Source organism: Sturnira hondurensis, unplaced genomic scaffold, assembly GCF_014824575.4.
Source record: "Sturnira hondurensis isolate 20B ecotype Veracruz unplaced genomic scaffold, ASM1482457v3 Scaffold0002597, whole genome shotgun sequence".
NCBI classification, from domain to species: Eukaryota; Metazoa; Chordata; class Mammalia; order Chiroptera; family Phyllostomidae; genus Sturnira; species Sturnira hondurensis.
In genome coordinates this window covers 2,555,445-2,573,181 of record NW_028075228.1, presented here as the reverse complement: position 1 = coordinate 2,573,181, position 17,737 = coordinate 2,555,445, and the positions used below count along the sequence as shown (strand labels likewise).

The 17,737-nt window shown below is 48.1% G+C and overlaps 1 protein-coding gene and 1 pseudogene across 3 annotated transcripts in view; one reads left to right on the top strand and one right to left on the bottom strand.

The window, feature by feature from the left end:
* Positions 1-5,743, bottom strand: part of ZCCHC14 (zinc finger CCHC-type containing 14) — a 58,725-nt gene extending 52,982 nt beyond the window's left edge. For 2 of the 3 annotated variants that reach the window (XM_037040222.1, XM_037040224.1), the window contains exon 1: positions 4,479-5,743. In XM_037040222.1, the coding sequence (XP_036896117.1) occupies positions 4,479-5,033 (555 nt within the window). In that variant the 5' untranslated portion in view covers positions 5,034-5,743. The remainder of the gene's footprint in view (positions 1-4,478) is intronic. The other variant, XM_037040223.1, reaches the window with a different exon arrangement.
* The window catches only part of LOC118983040 (uncharacterized), a 60,444-nt pseudogene continuing 47,738 nt past the window's right edge, over positions 5,032-17,737 (top strand).

The window sequence follows — 17,737 nt, the reverse complement described above, 5'->3', positions numbered from 1 at the left end:
GCTCCTAAAAAAACAATAAAGATCAATGACCCAACAGACACGGGCAAAGGATATGGACAGCTTGCCAAAACTAAAGGTTCACTTGAAAAAATATTCAACCTCACTAAGAAAAGGACTGCAAAATAACATCACATTACACTGAGATGTGTTTCTCACCTAACCAAATGGCAGAGATCCAGGGAAGGGGATGAGGGGAGCTAACTCTTCCTACTAGTTGGAGGTATACAAACACACACTCACAAACTCCTGTGGGAATTCCGAAAGGTGGATCTCGGCAATATCTAAAGTAACCACAGAGGTACAGAACCATCAATCCCACTTCCAGGTTTCTATTCTATAGGTACACTTACTAAAATGTGAAAGGCTATGCATAATGCTTGTCATGTGTATTGGGCTGGCCAAAAAGTCCATTTAGTTTTTTCCATAAAATAAAAGACATCTTTCATTTTCACCAATAAGTTTATTGATTTGGATATTTTGAGTAAGTCAACTATCTCCCAATATTGGCTTCTAGTGGGCAGAGGCCAGGGGTGCTGCTAACACCTTCCAATGCATCAGACAGCCCCACAGCAAAGAATTATTTGGCCAAAATGTCAATGGTTATCAAGAAACTTCCCAAAGCACTTTTGACATGTTTCATCAGTCACAGCACCTTCTCCATACACTGCACAAATCTTTTCTTTTGTTTCAGTTGCATTTTTAGCTTTCTTGAAATTATAAAGCATAATACACCGAAAATGTTGCATTTCCTTCCATCTTCAATATTAAGATGGCTGCACAAAAATTCACCAATTCTGATAAGTTTATTTTCAAATGCATGCAGATATGACAACTGTCACAATACAATCTAACATTATTGTTTTGAATAAACTTAAAGACAACTAAGCAGTACTAGGGCCATTGTACAGAAAAAACCGTTACAGACTTTTTGGCCAACCCAATAGATGACACATATGTAATATGTCAAAGACACTGAGTTGTCTGTACTGGTAAGGTGGAAACAAAATGTCCACAATACAGACTGATTAAATAACACATAAGCTAGAATGAAGAAGCTCTACACACTGATAGGGAATGCTCATCAGGAGAGACTGCCCAGAGAAACCAACAGACCGTGTAGGGAGCAACATGGCAGTTACCTGTTTGTTAATACACAGAGTCTCTCTGGCAGACTGTACAAGCAACAAAGAGGGGGCATGGCTGGACAAAGGGTAAGAAAGCCAAAGGAAGACAACCACCCACCAAATTCCTCCACTGAACACTTTAAAATCACTATTTCAACATGCCCTTTAAAGAAATCAATCTCATCAAGCAGTTCCAGTATGATCCCCACCATGAGGAATCTAAAACACAAAGGTGGAAGAACACAATTCTCCAAATGTCCTGAAAGCCAATGAATTGCATACTTTAAAGGCATAATTTTATGATATATGGGTTGTCTCAATAAAGCTGTTATTTTAAAAACTAAGCATACATGGCCATAGCACATTATCACTTACATAGAGAAAAAGATTCCAAAGGATAAACTTAAATTTCTCCCCAAACTACGGTTTGTATATTGACATAAAAAGGAAGGAGAGAGGTAGTGTTAAGTCCAAACCAACCATTATCACCACTGCCACTGAGCCTTAGGGAACAGCACACCCCCAGGACCTGTCGGCTACTGAGTAAGGTACAGCAGCTGCAATCTACCACAGCTCTACCACTCTGAGTACTTCTCTTTCTGAAAAGTAAAAATGCCTGTTTTACATTCCTCACACTTTTAAACTTCTTTTGCAAGTCCTCAGAGCAATAAGAATATTATAATAACGTAGTAAGGGTTTGGAGAAACAAATGTAAATAGTGCCAGCAGCAGTAAATATAATTAAATGAAGTGTCACTTTAAGTAGGATAAAAAATGAAGCAGTAAACATCTTTATCTCTAAAAGATAAACACAGTCTCTAGGCTCAGAGTTTAAAACAAAACTCGACAGCTTACAAAAGAAATACAAACAGCTTTAATGGGGCTGCTTTCTCAGGCTTACATTAAGTGTTAGATTTAGAGAAACTAAGGAAGCAAAATGCTTAAAGGCTAGATTTCCTTTGAGTTGCCTGCTCCGAGCAACAGAAGAGTTTATCAATGCCAGGCCTTAACTTTAAATCAGCAAAGGAACAGAAAGTTAAATGAACTTAGTTTAGCAGTGACGTAGAGGATACAGGGAAAACTAGATACCACAGCTGTTTGGAAATAAGGAAGAAATAGTCCCAAGGTTTCTCATTATAACCTCGTTATTAAAGTCAGGCAGAATTCTCCAATTTCCCAAGGATAAGCAAAAACACTGTCGGTTCTAAGTTAAGTATCCAAAAATCAATTTAGAAAACACGAACACTCGGAGACATAAACATTTCACTCTGTAACTGCATGCCTTGCTCAAGTCAGCATTCCTCTGTAAAAAGTCAGAGAGGACACAAGGAAGCCCTCATTGCACATCTGCTGGGCACTTCACGCGTGACCTCATGTGACCCTCCAAACAAGTCCATCAGGCAGGTAGTTTGTCCTCCAACAGAGAACACTGGAGGATGGAGGGCTCTGGCCAAGGTCACTTAGTTGGTTAATTCAGTGCCCACTGGGGTAGAGGAGTGGGAGGATGGATGGATCAGCCCCTTCATCACATTGAAGGGATTTCTGACTTGACAGAAAGTCTTTATGATATTTTTCCCCTAGCTTTTAGCTTACTGCCCCACCAGAATAAAGACCACCATCTTCTGCTTTTAATAAAGCCATGAATCTGATCACACAAAAGACCCCCCTCAAGAGCAGAATAAACTGGAATCACAGCCGTGGACATTATCCATGTGTGGCATTTAACCTAAAGACTAACAGCACATGAAGATGACCTTAGGGGACTGAAATCCCATAAACAGGTGACACTCCACTGGCACTCCGAAGCTTACTGAGCTCCCTACAGATCACCACATTCCCTGGGACCCAGCTTTCTCTTTGCTGTAGCTGGGGTAACACTTTTTGCTCAGAACACAAATGGGTGGGATCTGAACAATCTTAAAAAGAAAACCACAGTCTCAGAGGTCAGTGTCACACAAAAAAAAGAGAACACATTAAAACCAATGCAGGGACCACAACCACTTCTTAGAGGAATACATTAAAGAAAAGCCACAATCCAGGGTTGAAAGATAGCTTAAAACCACCAGCAACAAACCAGAGAATATCAAACATTAAACTTAAAGGAGCTTAGGCACTGTCAAAGAAAGATACTCAGCACTACTGGTCCTGACTGTAATCTCTTGCTCCCAAAGTCAGTGTGACACCTTAAATATGACACGCTTGGTCAAAGAAAAATCTTTTTTCTCAGAGCACATTTTTGGCATTGGATCCCAAAGAACCATTTAAAATAAGTTTGAACCCCACTGTTTACATGGTTTTGAAACATTTAGACAAAAGTTCACATTTCTAAGCAGATGACCATGATGCCCTTACTGTTTAATTTGGAGACTGGAGATCTTTAACTTAACCTAGCATTCCTTAGGAGACTGAAACCCTCAACTCCCACAAAGGAAGGCCTCCAGAAATAACTGTTTCACATGCCACTGTCTGTTAAACACAAACAGAACACAGATATGCATGTGCACTCATAAATACACACACATTTCAATACACTCATACACATTCATCAGTAGGTATACACACGCATGCACGCACTCACAATTGCACGTGTACGTGTGCTCACACACCCGTGCACACGCCGTGCTACAACCCTCTTCATCTCCCCCCGCCCCACCTCCCACCTCTCTAGACGCGACACCTGCCCACTTAGAGAAAACAGACACCAGGTTTGGAGTGCCGCACGATACCGCGAAAGTCTGCGCACGTTCTTTTGCCTTCTCATCTCCATCTCACAATGGCTTCCTTTTCTAGTAACAAACAACAGATTCGGAGAAACCAAGGCGACACCATGTGTAAACGTTATCCGTCGCCCAAGATACCGATTAAGGAGACAAAGGTCTGAAAGAACCGCACAGGAGCTCCGACCTCTGACTGGGGCTATCTGTCGGTCTAGGGGAGCCAGGAGCGCGGCCCTCCCTGACATCCCGTGACTGACCCCAGTGAGACGGCCGCAACAGCCCCAAGGGCGTGAGATGCCAGACTGGTTTGGGGGTGCGGGGTGTGTGGATCGAGATGGGGACAGGGTAGGAATACATGGTGGACACAAAGGTGTAGTGGAAGCTTGAGGTAAGTGGTTGGGGTTTCGAGGTGGCGACTCCAGGCACGGGACGGAAGCCTGGGGTTGGGGTGGGGGATTGGAGTAGAGGCTTAATGGGCGGCATTGAGGCATTGGGGACCCCAAGTGAAAGCTTGGGGAGCTAGTGAAATTTTGAGGTCCGGGGTGAAGGCTTGGGTGTGTGTGGGTTTTGCGGGGAGCGGACTGGAGGCTTCGGGTGCAGGTGGGCGCGCCGGATCCGCCCCCCTCGTGGGCACTCACCTTGTGGCAAGACGGGCAGGTGGGCAGCGCGCTCTTGCCCCCGTGGCCCCCGCCACAGCCGCTTAGGCTGCTCTGAATCTGCGTGAGCTCCTGGCGCAGCACCTGCTTCTGGTGGAAGCTGAAGGCCGGGTGGTTGGAGGCCATGGTGAAGAGCAGCAGGAACTCATCGCCCGTGCGGCCCTCGTTGAGCTGCAGCCCGTAGTTGTGGATGATGGAGTCGATATGCGTGAGCGTGCGGTAGAGCACGCCAGCCGCCTCGCGCTGCTCCGAGCCCAGCAGCGCCAGCGATACCAGCAGCTTGCTGCGCACCACCTCGTCTGTCAGGTTGGTGAGGCTGCCCAGGTCGGCAGGGTTGTTGGCCTTGATCTCCGAGTCGCGCAGCGAGTGGTAGTCCTTGCGCGCCAGGTCCTCGAGGCACGAGCCGAGGAAGCGCAACTCAAGAGGGATGCACAGATCCAGCAGGCCGCACAGGAACTCTACGCGCTGTGGCGACGGCAGCTCCGAGAACCAACGGTACACTCCGTCCCTCTGCAGCGGGCAGCGCTTCTCCACCATGCTGCCGCCCGTGCCACGCCGCCGCCCGGGGCCGGAGGCCGCCGGCCGGGGGCGCGGGGCGCGGCGGGTGCGAGCGGGGGGCGCGGCGGGGCCGGGAGACGGAGGAAGGGCGCCGCGGGCTGGGCCGGGGGCGCGCGACGCGGGTGAGACCCCGGCCAGGGACGGGCGGGTGGGCGCGCGCGAGGCGCTTGGGGGGCCCGGGGCGGCCGGGGGCGGCGAGCGACCTCGGGCCCCCCGCTCACGGGCGGGCTCTAGGCCCGCGCCCGTCCCCAGCGGTGGCCGGTGCGCGGCGGCGGCGGCGGCTGCTCCTTGTCGTCGTCGTCGTCGCCGCCCGGGAGGCGGCCGCCCCCATCTCCCCCCGCGCCGCAGGGTCTGTCACTGCGGGCCGCCCCCCGACGGAGCTGCCCAGGCCATGCCTCCGCCGCCGCCGCGCTGGTGCTGGCCGGCCGTTACTAGGACGGAGGCCGCGGGCGGATGGACTGGCGCCTCGGGAGCGGCAGTGGAGGGACACGCGGGGCGCGGCGTGCGGGCGGACGGCGGATGGATCTGCGCCGGCACTCGCGCGGCCTCGCGCCCAGGCTTCTCGCGCACAGGCTTCTCGCCACAGGGTTCTCGCGCACAAGCTCTCAGCGCCGCGGACGGATCCAGGCGAGCGCAGCCTCGCTAACCGCTGACGGACACCCGGACGAAGCTCAAGTGGGGGGGGGGGGGGTGGCTTCTTCTCGCGACAGCGGGGCCGGTAGGGCCCGCCCTCCCGCCGCTGATTGGCTCGAACTGCTGCTTCTAGGCCAGTGATTGTTTCGGATCCCCAATCTCGATTTACCCCCGCCGCGGGCACGCCTCTCCTGGTCTGTCGATCACCTGGGATCGCCGAGTCCCTCCCCTCCGCGGCCAGCTGAGTGGATTGGCCAGCTGAGCCGGAGGGACGGAAAACGCGGGGCGGACTTCTGGTTGCTTTTGTTCCGACAGATTTGCGTGGAGCATTGTTTTAGGTAAAAGCCAGGCGTCCGACCGGCTTTATTCCTGAGCGGCACGATAGGAAGGTAGTAGATGTCTTCGAAAAGCCGTTGGAAATGGGCTCCGGAGACCCGAGTCCCCATCCATGCTCAGTCTGCTAAGCTGTGTGACCTTGAACAAGTCGCTTGGCCTCTCTGAGCCCCGGGCGCCTTCCAAGAAAATAAGAGTAATAATAACCGCCCCGGGAGCTTATTGTTTCACAAAGGGCGGGCGCCCTCATTTCTGAGGCTATGGGCCTTCCTCGGGCATATGATAGGAACCAGCTTTCTCCATTAAGTAAGCCTCCTTTCAGTGGGTTACTACTACCTTAGCTTAGGAACCAGAGGATGCAAATACACCAGAGATCAAAGAGCAAGTGAACCGTACTCTCCCCAGGCATTTGAATTGGCACCGGATTACAGGCTGGGGAAAGGTGGGGTACCCAACCACCTTTAAATTCGGCCACTGCAAGCCGTGGTCCTACTATCTACAAATGAAACTGAAACCCAAGAAATTCTTTCCTCACCTGCCCTACATTTGGAGCTGTTCATTTGACGTTTTGTGTGACCAAGGATGAGTCTGTTCAATCAGCAACTCTATGGAGGCCTGGTGTGTATCAGGTTCTAAGCCCTGCTGGGCAGCTAGAAGCAAAGTGGTGCCCTCACTGCCCTAGGAAGCTTACAGCTTAGTTCTGATCAATACACAATAGAGAATCATTGAATAAATAAATTTCTTCAGGCATGGTCCAAGGTACTAGAAACTTCCTAACAAGACATTCTCCATCCAGCACTGGGACTTCATAGTTGGCGGGAAAAGAGAATTGCTTTCCACTCCTCTCTATACCTCTGAAAAATTTCCCCAGAGCTGCCCTGGTGTTCCTGATCAATGTACAAAGGAGCAGGAATCCAAGATAGCTTCCCCAGGGTATAAAATCCACACAGAAAGCAGGGGCGAGGCTGGGTCCAGTTGGGTATCCCTGCCTTATTTTCCAAGTCCAGACTAATTCCTACAAAGAATTGAATCAATCTTTGTTCTCTTTGACTTCACTTTTTCAAGTGATTTCGAGGAAGCAGTCACATTCCAAAATCTACATATGAGGGAGTGAAGGATCTGTGAAAATTAAGACAGTTAACCCCTTTTCCTCTTATTGGTAAATTAAGTCCCTCAGAATGGAAAGATCTTAGGATCTTATCAGCACTGGAGTTCCTCAAACCCAGCCCAACCTGGCTGTGAAACCCTCAAGCTCTGGTGCCAAACCAAACTGGTTTTCAGTCCCAGCTCTAGCCCACTGGGCTACCTTGGCTCTTCACGCAACACTGACATATGAGAAGCCTCGGTTTCCTCAGTGGGGCTCAGAGATGTTCAGGAGCCCTCACTAGCTAGGACAATGGAGGCGCAGAAGTCACTGGATCAAGATTCCCCAGATCCCCACAGCCTTTTTACCACTTCTTGCTCTGCTATTTGCGACCTAATGTTTGCACTGTGTTGAATATTGCCCTCCAAAAGACCATGTTTGCCTAGAACTTCAGAATGTGACCTTATTTGGAAATAAGGTCCTTGCAGATGTAACTCGGGTAAGAAGCAAGATGAGATCATGGATTACAGTAGGCTCTGAACCCAATGAGAGCGTCCTAAAAGAGGAAAGAACAAGCAGAGACTCGGAGAAAAAGACCATGTGAAGATGGAGGCAGAGATTGGAGCCAGGAATGCCCGGAGCCACCAGAAGCGAGAAGAGGCAGGAAGGATCCTTCCACAGAGCCTTCAGAGGGAGCATAGCTCTGCCCACACCTTGACTTTGGACTTCTGGCCTTCAGAACTGTGAGAGGATAAATTTCTGTTGTGTTAAGCCACCAAGTTTGTGCTTATTTGTAATGGCAGTTTCAGGACACATACTATGTCATGTCTTTCTGAAGCTCCACTTCAGTCCATCTCAAATTATTATCCACTCAATGGATAATAAATTGTTACCATACAGGATCAGACTCCACTAAGGGTTTGGGGACCTCTAAGGAGAATGGGATCCAGCCCCTGTGACATGAAGGAACTGGTGGCCTGAACTCCCTGCCCCAAAGTAGACAGGTCCCCCTGTCTGTAGGAGCTGTCCCTTCAGCACACTGTTCCCTTCCCCGGGAAGCAGCCAAGGGTCTCCCAGGAGACAGGGGTGGACACCCACCTGGCAGTCTGTACCTGCTCTCCCAGCCGGGGTTCCTACTGTCAAGCAGACTCCATCTCTGGGCTGTTTGGAGGTTCTCACTTTCCCTTTCTCTGCAAAAGGTGACTCCTGGCTAGTGGAGGGGCTAAGGGTCTGCGGGAGGAGGTTGGGGAGGGGGCGCGGGGTAGGTCACAGGGTGGGGCATGCCTCCTCATGAGCAAAACTGAAGTAAAAGGCAGAGCTGTGTGTTCAAATAAGGAGAGAGTTCCCACACAACACTGGGTGGGACAGCAGATTCCCTTGCCCCTTCAGGCCGTACTTGCCTGGTGTTTAACTGCGGCCAGGGCTGATGGAGCAGTGGGCCCTGCCGTTGGGGAGTTCAGTCTAGGGTGGGACAGTATGTCTGCTTGCATTTTCCATAGGGCTGGAATCGAGCATCGATTAGTACTATTTTTGAGAAAGACAGAGATTTGGAATTCACAAATTCCCCAAACAAATGATGTTGCAATAGAGATATGATACGCCTGGGATTACTTCTTGTGTCTGAATTAGTGATACTGGCTAAATTACCACAGTGGGCGGTGACCAGGCTGAGACCAGATGGGCCATCTGGATTCCCTGGACAGCCAGCTCTCGTCCCTTCAGCTCCCCCTGACCTGCCCACACACACACACCCTATAGCCTTGCTTTTCCTTTCTCGTTTAGACTAGGGTAGAGAGGCTAGGTTGGGACTAGGAAAATGAGAACAGAATTAAGACTGAGACATGGATTAAGACACGGGTTCCTTAAACAGTTGGGGCTGGAGGTGCACATCCAGGCTCCCTGCCCAAATCTGCCTCTTATTTTGCCCCAAGAGTGTGTCATCAGGATGTGTGTGGTCTCAAGTGGAATGGGTTTACTGAGTTACATTTTTCCTTTGTCCCAAACCCTGCTTTCCTGTGACTGAGAAGGCAAAGGGACTTCTACCTCTAAGGTGGAAACCTTAAGAAGTGGGTCCCAAAGCTTACTAATAGATTCTTGGCCAGTGCCTCAACTTCTGATAGCCTCCTGTGACAGCTACAACCCCCTGTGACCGGTCCTGATACTGCTATCATTGTTCCCATTTCACAGACGCTCAGTGGCCAGCCATGGGCCAGGGCCATGCAGTTCATATGTGTCGGAACCAAATTCTGACCTAAGTCAGTTGCCCAGACTCTGTCCCTCTAGAAGGAAAGCACAAAGGTGACTGTCATTTATTCACTATTTCTACAAAACAGAGACTACAATGGTACCTGTCACATGCCGTTTTTCCTAGCTGTGACTGCTGACACAGCAGCCATACCCAGAATCATAAATGGGCAGTTGTCCCAAACTATATCCAGCCCTGTTTCTGCATGGCCACACGCTTTCCTCTGTGCAGACCTGCTCCCTAGGGTGTCTGGCCTTGGGCTACATGTGGTATTTCCCTAGTGGTAATTACCTGGACTCTTATTTAAGATGCAGATTCCTCAACCCGACCCTACGTACAGACTGAGTCAGACTCCTGGAGAGGGACCTTGGACTCTGCATTTGCCAGCTCCCTGGTGATCCCCATACTCTGGTTCAAACAAAAACTGCTATTGGAGTGGAAGTCGAGCTTTCAGGCTTCTAGTGTGCTTCAGCCAACAGCAACCACAATAATAATCAGAGTTAAGTTCGCATTACATGCCTACCAGCCAGCAGGGATCCTCCCTATTGACAGATGGAGAAACTGAGGTTCAGAGAGGTCACACAGCTCCTGGCTCATAGATTCCCATCATTAAGTCCTGCAGGCTATTTCTGTTGTGTATTTTTTGTTTTTCTCATTTCTATGTTGCTTTTACCATAGTAATAAAATACTCTGAAAGTCAACAATTACTTCACTGTTGCTCTTAGTTTTGTGTGTTTACCTTTTTTTACTATGGAAATTTTCAAAAATATTCCAAATCAAGGAATGGCAGAGAAGTTCCCCATATCCCTATTGCTCAGCTTCAAAAGAGATGACATTTTGCCATTTCTATTTCATCTACTTTGCCCACTCCACCATAACATTTGCTTTCTAAAGTATTTTAAAGCAAATAAATTAGAGAGAGAGAGAGAGAGAGAGTGTGTGTGTGTGTGTGTGTATACACACACATTACTGTGGTTTTTTTTTATTATGAGGTAACGGGAATAAAGAGGTTATTCCCATTATAAAGAGGTTATAAAGAGGTTATAAAGCTCCTTATAAAGAGGTTATATATCATTAAAAACAATGTAACAGTCACAGAAAAACTCACTTCTCGGTCATAACCAATGTTAACGCTTTGAAATACCTCTTTCTAGACACTCTTGTATTCATATATATTTATGCACACCTAGTTCTAAAAATGTGGCATACTCAACAAAAATAGGATTGTACTTTACATTTCACAGCCTAGTTTTTCTCTTTACCTATCCCAGATGTCTGTCCATGTTGTAGACTCTTCTATACATCATGGTTTTTAAGGGCAGGCCAGAATCTTGTTAATTGGATGTAACATAATTTATTCAACTAGTCCCCTATTGTTGGGCGTGCAGATTGTTACCATGCTCTGTTGATTGAGTTTCAAAAGGCAGTTTTGCTTACCCTAGACTTTGCACCAGGCTGAAACCAGATCCACCTTCTGTAAATACTGCCTGGGTTTCCGAGAGGTATCGGAAGCAGAGATAAAGATGGAGGGACTAGATTGCTTCTCGATGCCATCCGAATCAACTCTTCACCACTTGGTTTGAAGTCTCAAGACAGAAGACATACCCCTATTCATGTGGGTTAAAAATACATTCGAGAGGCAGGTCACATATCATTTGGGTGATGAGCTATAACACAAAATATGGAAGGTTTCTTTTTAAACAAACATATCAGAGCTCACCCAACCCAGTGACTATCTCTCCTTCAAAGTAGTAACCCCGCAAGGCAGCACTCTCATTGCAATTAAACTGTGATTGCTTGAAAATACATCAGTGAACCCTCCCCTTTTAAAACTGTCTCCAGAGACTGGTGTCAGTCACCTCGGAAGGTACCATGTGCTGGAAAGTCTCCACGGTTTGAGGGGTTTGGTATTTGGAGGTGGCCTGTGCTGATAAATTACAAACAACAGAATCTGTCTTGCCTAGTTTGAGCACAAACGTTTATTAAACTATAATAGGAAACTCAGTCTGTAGCATGGCCTGAGAACCAGGGGTGGATGCCATTCTTATATCTTTTAAAAAATGAATTCCCTGTTCATGTTCTTTACCCATTTTTCTATCAGGTTTTGGATCTTTGTTTCCATCAATTTTTAAGAGCTGTTTAGATATTAGGGATATTAGCCCATTATGTGTGATATAAGTTGAAAATATTCTCTCCCAGTTTGTCAATTGCCCTTGATTTCATTTTAGGTATTTTTTTGACCTTGAAAAAAATTGCTTTTATTTTTACGTAGTTAAATGTATCGATGTCTTCTTTTATTGCATCTAGATTTTGAGTTTTGGTTGGAAACCTTTCCCTACACTCAGATTACAAATAAATTAACTTATGTTTTATTCTATATGTATGTGGGCTCATTTTTTTCATATTTGGATCCCCGATCCATTTGAAGCTTACTCTTATGTGGAGTATGAGGTATTTGCTTTTGGAATCAGTTTTATTAAATGTTTTAATGAAATCAAGGGTCGCACATCAAAAAATGCTTTAAAGAGCCAGGCAGAAACTAAATGAATGAAACTAGGTGGTAGAATAGAATAGAATAGAATAGTAAGGGCTATAGCCAACCAGAGGTTAAATTTAAAAAACACTCGCATAGCGGGTGGGAATATTGGTTTCCCAGGGCTGCTGTAACAAAGTACCGCAATCTTGGTGGCTGAAAAGAACAGAAATTTATTTTTTCAGTTCTGGAGGCTAGAAGTTTGCCATCAGGGTGTCAGCGGGGTTGGTTCCTTCGGAGGGCTCTGATGGGGATGTTTCAGGCCCCCTCCCAGCTTGTGGTGCTTGGCTGCAACCCTTGCCTCGCCGCAGCCGCGTCCCTCCCACCGCTGCCTCCATCTTTGTGTGGCCTTCTTTGTGTGTGTCTGTGGCCAAACTTCCCTCTTCTCCTAAGGACATCAGTGATTGGATTTAAGGGCCACCCTAAATCAGTATGCCCTCATTTAACTTTGCATATTACATCCGAAAAGACCTTGTTTCCAAATAAGGTCACATTTATTGGTTCCAGGGGGAAGCTACTGGACCCAGTAGAATGAGGGGAAGAGCAGAATGTCTGGAGCCCCTGTGGCCTGCACTCTGAGCGCTTGAGGGCCCTTCATAGATAGCTTAGGTTGCTGTCAGAATCATCTCTGCCTAGTGATGAAGAATCTGCTGTGTTGGGACACTCAAATTCATTCAGAGCATGTTTTGAAAAGCACTGACAGCTTGTCACTTTAAGAAAAGAAGGAAGAGGAAATCCAATGGTCAACTCTTCTGAGTCTGAACTAATAGATGGCCTGTCCCACAGCCTTACAGAAGACAGGTTTATTCAGTATGAATGTTTGGGTTTACCCTTGGAGGTGGGGACTCTGATGTTTTTTTCCTTCCCTGTAAGCGGTGAATTCCTACAAATTCCTCTGCCGAAAGAGAGCCCATTTTCCACCAGGAAGAACGCAGGTGGTGCCTCGCCTGCCCAGAGGTCCAGGGGAGGCGCTGTCTTCGCAGCTCACCTTCCGGAAGACCTTCCAGGGTAGGCAGAACTCTAAGTGTGGCCCCCAGGTTTCCAGACCCCTAGTTATCTAAACACTAGCCTAGGTGCTGCTCTGAAGAGAATTTGCAGATGTAAAGTCCAAGGTCAAGTGACCTGAAAACATGGAGATTATCTGGGTCGGCCTGACCCAGGCAGGTGAAACTTAAAAGCAGAAAGTTTTCTCTGGCTAGTGGCAGAGATGTTAGAAGGGTCAGAAGGACGGGACACATGGTTGCTGCTTTGAAGACAAAAGGGCCCACGTGGGAAGGAATGTGAGTGGCTTCCAGGGGCAGAGAGTGGCCCTGCCCTACACCCAGCATGGACCTTAGACCTGTGGCCTCCAAAAAGTAGGTTCTGCCACACCTGAATGAGCTTGGAAGCAGATTCTCCAACAGGCTAGAGCCCAGCTGGGTGACACCTTCATTTTCATCCGTGAGACCTGAGCAGAGAAGCCATTCGAGCCCGTTCAGATTTCTGGCCTGCAGATTGTCTGATGAGATACTACGTGGGTGCTGTTGCCACTAAGTTTGTGCTAACTTTGTTATGCAGCAGTAAAAATCAACACACCTCTGCTCTTGGGGTGGGGACTCTAGCTGGGGGAGAAACAGATTTGGGATTGAGCAATTCTGTTTTTTTCTTCGTTATACCTCCACTCATACATTCATTCATTCAGCTTACAAGAACTTCTGTCCCCTGTGCAAGACATAAAGATACCAAAATGAACCAGCTGTGGGGTGGCCTCCGTGGCTTCAGAGGTTGATGGAAATCAGACACACGTGCCCTCTTTTTGCAGTTAACTAGCTGTGAAGACCAGGGAACCAGGTGTGTCTAACTGCATTTTATCCTGGTGTTTTCTGGGTTCCTAGGAACAGAAGGGATCTTGGTCAAGTCTTAACACAATTAATTCACCCGTTGGGGTAATGTCCCAGGAAATTGCATTTCCCCATCTTCCAAAAAGAAGTAAGCAGCAAAGGCTTGTGTACATCACAGCTCATCACTGCGTACACTTAGCCTTGTGCAAGTTACTTTCCACCTCCCAGAAGCTCTGCCTCATAGAATTGACCCAGTAGCTCTATCTGATAGAGTTGAAGATGGCAGGTGTGAAAACTGGCTTGTAGCAGGCACTCAGTAAATGTTAGCAATTGGGATAACGATCCTCACGCACCTACCCTTTGTTTACTGCTGTGTTCCTTTCCCTTCCTACACCACAGGGCCGGGTCTGTGTGGTGGTCTTTGACAGCAAGCTTATTGAGACTTCAGCTGCACTGTGCCACAATGTCCAGGTGCTGTTCGAGGGCACCATGCACCAGGGACAGCAAAGAGGCAATGCACGTCGGCAAGCAGGTATCCAGCGGCCTGAGATCCTCGGCAGCCCCAGGACACCCGCCCAGTCTTCCAGGCAAGGGCTGGGTGGGAATGGGCAGCACTGCTGACGAACCACCCATTCCCAACCTGTCCTCTCTCTGCCTCAGACCATAAAGGTGGAAAACAAAAATTTTACATGCCCACTTCCCTTGCATCCAGGAGTGACCATGTGATCCGGTTCTGGCCAATGAGACCCAAGTGACTCTGTGCAGGGGTTTCTGGAAACATCTGTTTCTCTAACAGAAGGGGAATTATGTCAGACACCCCTCTTCACTGTCTCCGTCAGAGCCTCTGAACACCGTGGGTCTCCACAGTGAGGGGTTCACAGCTGCCGTCTCATTCCCTCACTATGACAAGCACAGAGACTCATCCAGACTCTTTGCTCGGCATCCTTCAGCTGCTCAACCAAGCTGATCACGGGAAGAAAAATAAACCCATATTTGCTCAAATTAGCATGTTTTCCTCTACCATGCTGAATGCTTTCCTAGGTGATTTCGCGCTCTGCCCACAGGCGGCTCCCCAGGCCTGGCAGGGGAGGAAGAGGGTCCCTTTTCCCTCTGGGGGACCAGAGAGGTTGAGGGCAGGAGCTCTGGAGGGTGAAGTGAGCAGATTCTAATCTCAAGTCTCTCACCCCCAGTTTACAATTCACCCGCTTTTCTCAGCAGCCCCATTCTCTGTAAAATGGAGATTAAACCATTTAGTTGCAAGATGGCTGGAGAGTAGGGAGGGGTTCCAAAAAAGCTCAGCACTGTGAAGAGTTGGGGCCAGGGTGAGAGCTGTCTCAGCTCACCTGGACTTTGAACAAGCTCGTGACGCAAAATGGGAACCCTTTCCTGTGTGTATGGGTGTGTGTGTGTGTGTGTGTTTATGTCACAGATACTACACTCTCTCCTACCAACAACACCCAGCTTGGCTCAAACCATTCCCAAGTCAGCGAACAATAACAGCAGTAGGTCATCAGGGTCGCTGCCATTTATTGAGTGGGTTCTGTGCGTAGGGCACAGAGCAGTAAGTCCCTTGCCAAAGGACAAACAGCCAGCAAGTGACAGAGCTAAGTCTTGAGGCTGGCAGTACACTGAGCCTCCTGCCAAGTCCGAGCTAAGGGTTTTGGCACTGAAAGCAGGAAGGGCAGGAATGCCAGGGGACAAAGCACTTTCATGCCTCATTTAACCCTTGTGACATGCTTTGAAATCAATAGATCATTATCCTCACCTGGTAAAGGAGGCCGTCAGGTCTTGGGGAAGGAGAGCAGACACTGACTGCGGAGGTTGGAGGAGAACAAAGGTTTCCTGATCCCAAGTCCTGCTGCCCTGTCCCCTCTAGGATGACTGAGGATCAAGGCTGGCCCGGATGAAAACTCCTGGGTGAGAAGCGTCACTGGAGAGCGAGTTTCTTCAACGTGATGCAGGTGACCCTGATGCCAAGGAGCTAACACCACCTGTCGAGACCTCCTGGAGTCTGGGTACTTGGCATTGTCACCTCGGTTCTCCTTTTACAGATGAAGAGATTGGGGTTCAAAGAGGCCACTTGTCCCGTGTGCACAGCCAGCAAGGACAGAGCCCTGACCTCTCCACCGTGTGTGCCTGTCACATTGGGGGTTTCCTGACCCCAGAGAGGCCTTTGCCCTCACATTTTAACCACAACTCCTCCAATATGTATGTGTGCATGTTTGTATGCTTTCATATGTAATATGTATTTGGCCTCAGCTTAAGATTTTGTTTGAAGCGTGTTTTCTGTGGCTGACATTTTTTTAAACCACGTGTGATGATGAACCCATACATCACACGTGATTCCTTAACACATCTGATTCTTGGCATCAAGACTTATTTTGTTTTACGCAGGAATAGCATCCCACAAGGACATCTGTACAGAAGCACCGGAACGGTCCCCTGGCTGTGCAATACTCCAAGGCCATGTCGGCATGTCTCAGTGGAAGGTCAGTCCTGTTGACGCGCATGTACCAATGACTTAAATCGATTCTAAGCGCTTTGAGAGCAGGCTCCATAGTTTCCTTAAAAAATCATTTTGAGTTCTCAGCTTTATATGGGTGCCTTGTACACAGTAGGCACTTATCAAATTTTGCTGATGGTTATTTCATCAGCTAAATTTGTGCAATACATCTCCCAGACAAACATTTTCTTCTATAAAGACAATGGAACTGTGCCAATTTCTCCAATTAGTGGGGAATCTTTTCTATCAATTATTTGTTATGTACAATTATGGTTCCACCCAAATGCTTATGAAATGGATTTTTTTTCAAAATATTGTTAATAATTCCTTGTAACATAGTGTTAATCCCAGGCTAGGAAAGACTTGAGCTGGAAGAGGATTTAGCAGTCAGGCGAGTTAACTTCTTTTTTTAAAAGATTTTATTTATTTATCTTTAGAGGGAAAGGAGAGAGGGAGAGAAACATCAATGTATGGTTGCCTCTCACGCGTCCCCTGCCGGGAACTGGCCTGCAACCCAGGCATGTGCCCTGACTGGGAATCGAACCACAATTCTTTGGTTCACAGGGTTGTGCTCAATCCACTGAGCTACACCAGCCAGGGCTGCAAGTTAACTTCTTTTTTTAAATATGTTTTATTGACTTCCGCCAAGATGGAGGCATAGGTGGAAACACTGTGCCTTCTCCCACAACCAAGTTTGAATACAACAAAGATTTGGAGAAACAAAGACACAACCAAAGGACAGAAAATTGAATTATACGGAAGTCCGACTACATCTAACCGTTCAGCGGGACGGTAAGAGGGGCGGAGCCAGCAGCGAGCAGGGTCGGGCAGGACAGGGCCCCCGACCCAGGCGCGCAGGCAGACGGGAACCAGTTGGGGTGCGGGGCAGACCGCGGGCGCATATTTGCGCACAGTGAGACAGACCACGCAGGCCCCAGGGGGCGAGGGCTGACGGCGGTGGCACACTCGCGTGCAGTGGGACGAAACGCGTGGGCCCGGTGACGGCAGCAACTGCGGCACCGGTGAGGGCCGTGGCGGCAGGTGGCGGACAGGATGCCAAAGTCCCTCTTTGACCCCGCCCCCACATACAGCGTCACAACCCAGCGACTTGGTTGCCTTTTTCTAGTGAACACTTTAGGGCTCTGATCCTGCTATGGAACAGGCACGAACAACCCGAAAGATGGCACGAGAAGAACTCAAAGTCCCAGAGCCAATAACTCTAAGCGACCAAGAAATTGCCAGCCTGTCAGAAGCACAATTCAGGACACTATTTATCAGGATGCTCACAGAACTGGTAGATTATAGTCACAAATTAGAGGAACAAAGTCACAAATTAGAGGAATTTATGAAGGCTAAACTAATTGAAATGAAGGGAGATGCACAGGAAACCAATAGTGATGGAAAGGAAACTGGGACTCAAATCAATGGAATGGACCAGAAGGAAGAACAAAACATCCCACCAGAAAGGAATGAAGAAATGAGAATTCAAAAAAATGAGGAGAGGCTTAGGAACCTCCAGGACATCTTTAAAC